General features: G+C 36.3%; 1 protein-coding gene across 1 annotated transcript; it reads left to right on the top strand.

Moving 5' to 3' along the window:
• The first annotated feature begins 208 nt into the window (after positions 1–208).
• Positions 209–6,020, top strand: LOC109238364 (probable inactive ATP-dependent zinc metalloprotease FTSHI 3, chloroplastic). The gene is made up of 4 exons (XM_019404797.1): positions 209–1,673; positions 3,564–3,887; positions 4,622–4,922; positions 5,514–6,020. Exons 1-4 carry the CDS (start codon positions 444–446, stop codon positions 5,711–5,713), a joined length of 2,055 nt encoding a protein of 684 aa, XP_019260342.1. The 5' UTR covers positions 209–443; the 3' UTR covers positions 5,714–6,020.
• Positions 6,021–8,411: the final 2,391 nt, after the last annotated feature.

The raw sequence follows: 8,411 nt of genomic DNA on the forward strand, positions 1-8,411 counted from the left end.
AAATGGCTAGATTTTGATTACTTTTGAAACTGTGGCTATGTTTCAATGACCACTTGTAATTCCGGCTATTTTTGAATTTCTACCGAAAACAAGGCTCATACGAAACAAAGCCCACCATATAATTTTAGCCCAAATATTCATCATTTAAAAATCTGAAAATATCAAAGGATCCCAGATTTTGGTTCACCTTACCCTCTCATCCTCAATTATCATAAAAAATAAAATAAAATAAAATGAACTACTACAATAAAATTCTGAAAAACCCAAATACTGCTCTTATCTTCCTCCCAAACTTGCTGTATACTGCTAAAGCCTAAAAAGTCTCCACCTTTCACATCAAACTAACCAAACCAGGTATATTATTAATTTTCTTTGTCAAAAAATTAAATCTTTAGTGTTGGTTCCAAGTTTCATGGAGCAGCTCATGTGCATATTATAGAAAAATGGCATCTTTTCCTCTTGTTTCAAATGAAAGATTATTAGTTTCTCACAAGAAATGGCAGCCCCATGTAGGAAAGTTTGAACCTTTAAGTAGATTCAAGAATCAATCTTGCTCATTATCCACTTCTTGTTTTACCTCAAGTTGTGTGCCTTTGTTGGGGTTGAATTATAAATTGTATAAATCTCAATGTAATTACAAGAAATGGATGGTCCATTTTGGAAATTTTGAACCTTTGAGTAGATTCAAGAATCTATCTTGCTCATTTTCAAACTCTTGTTTTGGGTTGAATTATAGGTTCTGTAAATCTCAGAGTAGAATACTACTTTGTAGTACTGGGGTTAGGTCACTGGTAAATGAGAGGGGAGATGTAGAAACCCATTTGAACAAAACAGAAAGTAATGATATTCGTCGGAAGTTTTCGTTGAGATTGAGACCAAGGCTAAGATTATTGTCAAGAAGGTTGAAAAGGGTGTCTGTTAATTCTATGTTAAATGATTTTGGCAAGTTTTTGAGGAAGAATACAAGAAGAGTGACACTGTCAACTTCAATTTCAGTGGTGTTGGGCTTGTGCTATTTGTTTCTAAGATTAACAGCAACTCCTTCTCCCAAGGTTGTTCCATATTCAGACTTGATTACTAGTCTTCAGGGAGGGGCTGTAACAAAGGTTCAATTTGAGGAAGGCACACGGCGTATTTACTACAATACAAACTTCAGTAGTCTTAAGAATGTTCAGACAGGTGAAGATAGTTCCTTAGTTCCTGCTGAAAGCGCGGCTGTTCAGACAGGTGAAGATAGTTCCTTAGTTCTTGCTGAAAGCGCAGCTGTTCAGACTGGTGAAGATAGTTCCTTAGTTCGCGCTGAAAGCGCGGCCATAATTGAGGAAAGCAAAGATATGGATAGCAACAAAGGTGGCAGGAGTAAAATGTCAAAAGCCCAACCTGTATGGCAGTTTTCGACGAGGAAGATTGATCATGATGAAGGATATCTTCTCAGTCTAATGAGGGAAAAGGGAACAGCATATGGATCAGCCCCTCAATCAGCACTTATGTCGATTAGGAGCTTATTGATTACTATCTTAACTTTATGGATTCCTTTGACTCCGTTAATGTGGCTTCTCTATCGTCAACTTTCTGCTGCCAATAGTCCTGCAAAAAAACGAAAACCAAGTAACCAGGTGGTTGGCTTTAATGATGTCGAGGGTGTGGATGCTGCAAAAGTCGAACTTATGGAGGTAAGCAGCCATCATTCTGAACTCCACAGTAACTTTTAAGTTTTGTAATTCTGGTGATAATGAGTTTATTATCTCTCAACTAGCAAGCGTTTCTCCTTCTCTTTTTTTCCCTCCCTCACCTGTTAGGGTGGGAGAAGTATTAGCCCTTTGTTGCTTCATTTGATGAGTTGTGATGCATTCAACTAGGTTTATGTATATGGGATGCTAATTCAATACTTGGATTCTGAATATAAAAGCACATGCTTTTTGGATCCGGCAAGTAGTAACTGGAGTTTAAATAGAGAGGGAACCTAGACTTATGTGAATATTAGCATTCAGAATTGCAACAATTAGTTTCTGATGAAATGGCTTCCCTCAAAAAGAAATGGATTCCCTCTTTTTTCAACTGTAGTTCTTTATGTTCAGGCAACCCATTTCCAGTTAGAATAGTCTAAACAGAATTCGCGTGAAAAAAATTAAGTACATTCTTTAATGAAGAGTTGACTGGCTATGTAATGGACATACATGTCGATCCATCTTAACATAGTAATACAAAGGTTATTCAGTTTTAACCATTTCGGGTGACTAACACAATGGGCTCTGTCAGCTCTTTTCGCTGACTATAAAAAATCTTTTATGGCTTCCGACATGTTTAAACAAAATCCTAATTCTTCAGTCAAAATCGTCCAAAAAAGACGCAGCGACAATGTTCTCCTAGCTACATTCGTCCCATTACTTATTGTCTGTAATCTCCCATACATAATTGTTTTCTTCACTTTCCTTGATAACACCGATGATATGTTGAACAGTGAGAACACAATGGTCAAGTGCATTAGAAGTAATCTGTTCCTCTCCATGCTCCTTGCACAAGTACCACCAACTCATAAAAATCCTCCTCTCCTTTTTAAGTTGTTTTGCGTTAAGATATCATTGCGCACTGAGCCAAGCAAAGAAAATAATTTTCTTCAGTGAAGCTTAAACCATTTTAAGCGAGAAACTTCTAACAGTCAAGGAGGAAAACGTAAACACCATGGAAGTACAACAATAGCTAGAAATTGAAATTCCTGATTTAGGAAATATCATAAAACTTGAATAGCTTCTTTCTCACATTTTTGGGATGAAGTAAAGAAACCATTGTTAATTCTGGCATCCAAAAGATGCATAATTAATAAAGCGTTAATGACAGCTTTTCAAAACTCAAGGCGCCAATGAAGTCCAAAATTAGATCTACATCAGTTACACCTATGCTTACACCAACAAAAAAGGTTCAAGAGGCATTTGCTTTTAGTGCAGGGATCGTTGCTGAGCTCTCTCTCTCTCTCTCTATATATATATGTATGTATGTATATATATACATACATATATGTATATATATACATACATATATATATATATATACATACATATATATATATATATAAATACTTTTGAAATTTCTGTTAGTTTCTTTTTCACAGTTCTGCTGCTATATATTAAGAGAAAAACATACCTGCATATAGTCCTACAAACTTCAGCTATATTGCATGATCTACAAATTACTAATTGTAACACTGAGCAATCCATTACCCCCCCCCCCCCCCTTCCCCTTTTCTCTCCCAACCTTTTCTTTGATCCTGACTCACTTTTTACATTGCTAATGATTAAATGAGTATTTTTTTTAAGATAATGCCAAATATACTAGCCCATTCGGTTTATATTGTTGTATTTATTTCCTCAGATAAGGTGTCCAAGTATTTCTCCTCCCATGGAAGGTAAACAGGGTGTTGTGCAGTTCATATGCTATTATTATTTCCTTGGGACGATAAGTGTGAAGAGTGAACCCAAGTAGATTGGTTTCACTTTACAAGCTATTAAAGAATCTGTCTTATGTTGCCTTATTAGATTGTGAACAATTCATTTTCTTGTTTGTAGATAGTATTGTGTCTGCAAGGAGCTATAAACTTCAGTAAACTAGGGGCGAAGTTACCAAGAGGTGTACTGCTTGTAGGTCCACCTGGCACTGGAAAAACGTTACTAGCTCGTGCAGTGGCAGGAGAAGCAGGACTACCCTTTTTTTCCGTTTCTGCTAGTGAGTTTGTTGAAATGTTTGTTGGAAGAGGAGCAGCTCGCATTAGAGACCTTTTTAGCGTAGCAAGAAAGAATGCTCCGTCAATCATTTTCATCGATGAACTTGATGCTGTTGGAGGAAAGCGCGGCAGGAGTTTCAATGATGAAAGAGACCAAACTTTGAATCAGGTAAAACAAAGACTGGGACCTCTATCACCTCTTTGGTGGTGTCACCGTATTTATCCGATGACATCTTGATTGAGTCATAAGTTACCAGTAATATCCTTCTGCTGTTTGTGCATCGTTAAGTTGGATGTTTAGTATTAACATAGCAAAAGCAGTATAAAGCCATCAGTTTATCATTACTACTGCAAGTTGACCCGCTTTTAGTTATCTTCCCTAATCTTTTTTTTCTAAATAAACATTGAGGCCGATGTCCTCATTACCCTTCACCTGGGAATACTTTTCATAACCAGTCACATTTATCATAAAAGTTATGTCATTGCTTTGCTGCCAAGCGGCTAATATTTAAGCTGAATTTGGGAATGTTTTGGTCATATCTTTCTTAAATGAGTTAGTTTATGAATTCGAATGATGGTTGGAACTATGACGGGCCATTGTACATTCTTTTGCGCCTCCTTTTTAACAACAGGTTCTGATGTATATACGCTTGGCTATAAATTTTTTAGTTTTATCAAACCCCTAATTTGCTTTAAAAGACATATCATTTAGTGTTGGAATGAATTGGACTGAAATAGATCGAACTGAGAGGATCCATATAGCGGACTCAAACTAGCTCCTGATTGTCTGTTTGCTCTCAGTAAGGGTGTAGGAATTGAAACATTGTGCTACAAAATTGATATTTTTAATTGTTGGTTATATTATGCATTTGTGGGCCTCAGAAAACCCTTCTGTTTTTCTAGTTGCTTACGGAGATGGATGGCTTTGACTCAGACTTGAACATCATTGTAATTGCTGCAACTAATAGACCAGAAGCTCTGGATCCAGCTTTATGTCGGCCTGGACGTTTCTCCAGGAAAATTTTAGTCGGTGAACCAGATGAAGATGGAAGGAGAAAGATCCTGGCCGTACACTTAAGAGGAGTGCCGCTTGAGGAAGACCTGGAGCTTGTGTGTGACCTGGTTGCATCTCTTACTCAAGGCTTTGTAGGTGCTGACCTTGCTAACATTGTCAACGAAGCTGCTTTACTAGCTGCACGCAGAGGTAAGATTTATACATATTGCACTTAGTACCACTGTTTCATTGCATTCAAAAACGCTTGGTCTCTTGTTGCTTGATTTGTGTAGCTAGCTAGTTTATGCTTATTATTGTAAATGTGTATAATTGGTAGCTAGCTGTTTTATTTGTGTTACTGTAAATGTGTACCAACTCTAAGCGCCGTTCCTTCTCCCTCAAAAAAGGAAAAAAAAAAAATAAAGGAACTACAAAGGAGGGCCAGAAATGGAAGAAAAAGTTAGGAAGGTTTTTGATTGACGAGTATTCTATATCCCCTGATCACCCCTGCATTAGCAGGGCTGTAATGTTTCTTTATTACAGCCAAGCACTTCTTCCTATATAGTTCCATTTTTTTTTATAAGGTAAATATGGTTTCCGTTTATTTAGTACATGAGGAGCCTTCTTTCTCCCTCAGCTTAAGAATTTTGTTGCCGCTCTTTATGAGATGGTGGAGAACTATGCTTCTTATTCTACCATCAAAGAAAAGACAAATTTGTTTTTCTGCTTTACCCGACAAGACTGGTTGGTGTACTCATAGTTCTAATAACAATGTTACATATATATATTTATGTTTTACAGGGGCTGATTCTGTCTCAAGGGAAGACATAATGGAATCCATAGAAAGAGCAAAATTTGGGATCAACGACAAGCAATTTAGCCAAGGTACAATAGGCAAGGAACTGGAAAAACTATTCCCTTGGGTTCCTTCTTTCATGAGGAGGACTAATATGAGAAGTGATGCAATGCAAGGACCTTTGGGGTATCAAACACTCAGCTGAAATATATGTTCTTAAGCCTCTTGCTTATATAATGTTTTCTCTACATGATCAAGAGTGTAATCCCGAGATGAGTTTGAGTTTAAATGGCGAATCATATGGTCAGTAAGGATTCATATAGCCGATCCCAACTTGTTTGGGATTCAGGCGCAGTTGTTGTATCATGCGGAAATTTATAGATGAAATTTTTTTGGCTGCTGTTAACAGAGGCATAGTTGTTGCATTGGGACGCTGCCATAATGTTTCGGGACTACTACAATATTGTTGTTATAATTTGGAAATTTTATACTCAACCATAATCATTCAAGTAGCTCTGAGCACTGTTTTATGGTGGATGAACTAATATGAAATTAGTATAATTTGGAAATTTTATACTCAACCTGAGTTGAATATATCCCTTTCTGCTAGGAAATTATATTGGCATTTATGAACATGAACTTTGATCATTTTCTTTTGGCGAAATGGCCTTCCGGCCACTTAAACTTGCTCTCATTTGTAAAGCCGATACACAAACTTACATCGTTTCCATTTGAACACTCAAATTCTCGTATTTGGTAACTAATAAACCTATTTGACTGTTGACCATGCACATGTGGCATGGAAGAAGTGATGTGGACAAAGAGTGTGCAAGTCACGTAAATTAGGCACGTGATTACAATTATTTTCATTTTAAAAAATCTAAAATCAAAAAAGAATTGCAAATGAAAAAGAAAGAAAATAAGCCCCAACCCCACTTTACCCCACCCCAAATCAGTAATACCATTATTCCCCTAACCTCTTCCTGTTTCTTAATTTTCCCCTTTCCCCATTGTCGTCTACCCCACACCTTCCCCTTCTTTTCTTTCTCCTCCACTCCAATCTTTCCCCACTTCTTCCTCTTTTTGTTTCAAACTCAGCGTAGTGAAAAATAAAGAAAAGCAATGAATTTTGTCAAAAACATTCTGTCAATCCTTTCTCTCACATTAACTCCCTCTTTTTTTCTTTGTATCCATCTCAGACTAGAAGATAGGTAGAGAAAAGAGAAAGACCATCGGAAAATTGTCGAGTTTTACCCGGAAAATCCCACTTACGGAGTCCGACTTCTCTTTCTTTCTGATTTCACCATTCATGTCCTTCTTGGACATAGCCTCGCCGGCTCTCTTGATGCCTTGACGGAATTTTAACAGGTGCCCCATTGACTCTTTGACTTGGGGTATGAATTCTATGGATTTTATTAAAAGTGAAAGATGAAATGGATTTTATGGAAGTTCATGGTTGATTGAGGCATGTGGTCAGTAGGGGTGGGCATCGTTCGGTTCGGTTCGGTTATGAATATTATCGGTTTAGCATATCGGTTATCGGTTTATAAATTTGATAAACCGATAATCGAACCGATAAGATATTGTTTATCGGGTATTGGGTAATCGGTTATTGATCATTATCGGTTGGGTTATCCGTTTACCCGATAAGATAACTCAATCTAGAGTTAAGCAAAAAAGAGAAGATAATTCACTGGAGCTAAGAAAAAAAGAGAAGACAATCCAAAAATAGAAACGTTTAAGTGTTATAATTGCTAAAACTAATCAAAACCCAAAGGCAAACTCATAAAGAAACAGTAAACAAACAATTAAATTAACATTATTACCTCCCATGAAAACTAAAGTTAACCAAAACACAGTAAATATTACAACTTCTTAAAACTAAAAGCAAAGCACAACATAAATTAGCCACACAAAAACATGAAAGTAAATGAATTTAAGCAAGAACTTGAACATCCACTTAAAAATTCCACAAATAGAAAGATTTAACTGACTTAATAAATAATTAGTCCAACATTATTACCTCCAAATAGTCCAAAATAAACTGTCCTAGATAAACGGGATATTGTTTGTCAAATGCCTAAGTTGAAAAAAGAAACCGATAGTAGGTATAAGCTGCACAACGTGAGCTCACAGAATTAAGAAACGAAAATAAAAAAATAAAGAATCTTTAATAATCAAAAATCCATATATGAAGATGAATTTTGTTATAGAAATTAAAAGCCTAATTTATAAGACTAAAGACTTACACTAGGAGTAACTAGTAAGGTCTATGAAGAATGAAGATGAAACAACTGAAGAGTGAAGACTGAAGAATGCGGCTGAGAAATAATAGGAAAGAATGAAGTGAAGCCCTAGCATATGTATATACTTAAGGGTAAAGTAGTAATTTCATTAATTCTTATTGGGTTATCGGTTAATCCATTAACAAAATTAGCAAACCGAGGCCCGAACCGATAACCCAATAGTAAAAAAATTCTAAACCGTTACCGAACCGTTAACCCAATAACCCAATACCGATAACCCAATAAATAATTAACGGTTCGGGTTATCGGTTTTACCCGATATATGCCCAGCCCTAGTGGTCAGGTTATGGCTGGAATTTTTTTCTCAAACTACAGCGCTAAAAGTTGTAGAAGAAATAGTGAAAGAAGTAAAATAAGAATTTTTTTTTGATAAATTAGTTTAAGGAAACGAACCCACAAATGACACATGTAAAATAATAAATAGTCTTAGAATTTGACGTGTTCTTCCTGTCAGGAAATTGAGCTTCACGCTCTGACGAAGGGGTTCATTTATACTCAAAATTGGTTGAGTAGATGTGCTAAAATGGGAAAATCAAAAGTTTATATATCGGTTTTGAAATCCAGTACAAGTTTAAGTGGCCACGAAGCGATTTCGCC

This window comes from Nicotiana attenuata, unplaced genomic scaffold (genome assembly GCF_001879085.1).
Source record: "Nicotiana attenuata strain UT unplaced genomic scaffold, NIATTr2, whole genome shotgun sequence".
In the NCBI taxonomy this organism is placed as follows: domain Eukaryota; kingdom Viridiplantae; phylum Streptophyta; class Magnoliopsida; order Solanales; family Solanaceae; genus Nicotiana; species Nicotiana attenuata.

Bases quoted from the DNA above. Each gene is read 5' to 3' on its own strand.
- LOC109238364 (XM_019404797.1), top strand. From the start codon at position 444: ATGGCATCTTTTCCTCTTGTTTCAAATGAAAGATTATTAGTTTCTCAC. The intron at 1,674-3,563 runs GTAAGCAGCCAT...TCTTGTTTGTAG, and splicing joins CAAAAGTCGAACTTATGGAG to ATAGTATTGTGTCTGCAAGG. The intron at 3,888-4,621 runs GTAAAACAAAGA...CTGTTTTTCTAG, and splicing joins GAGACCAAACTTTGAATCAG to TTGCTTACGGAGATGGATGG.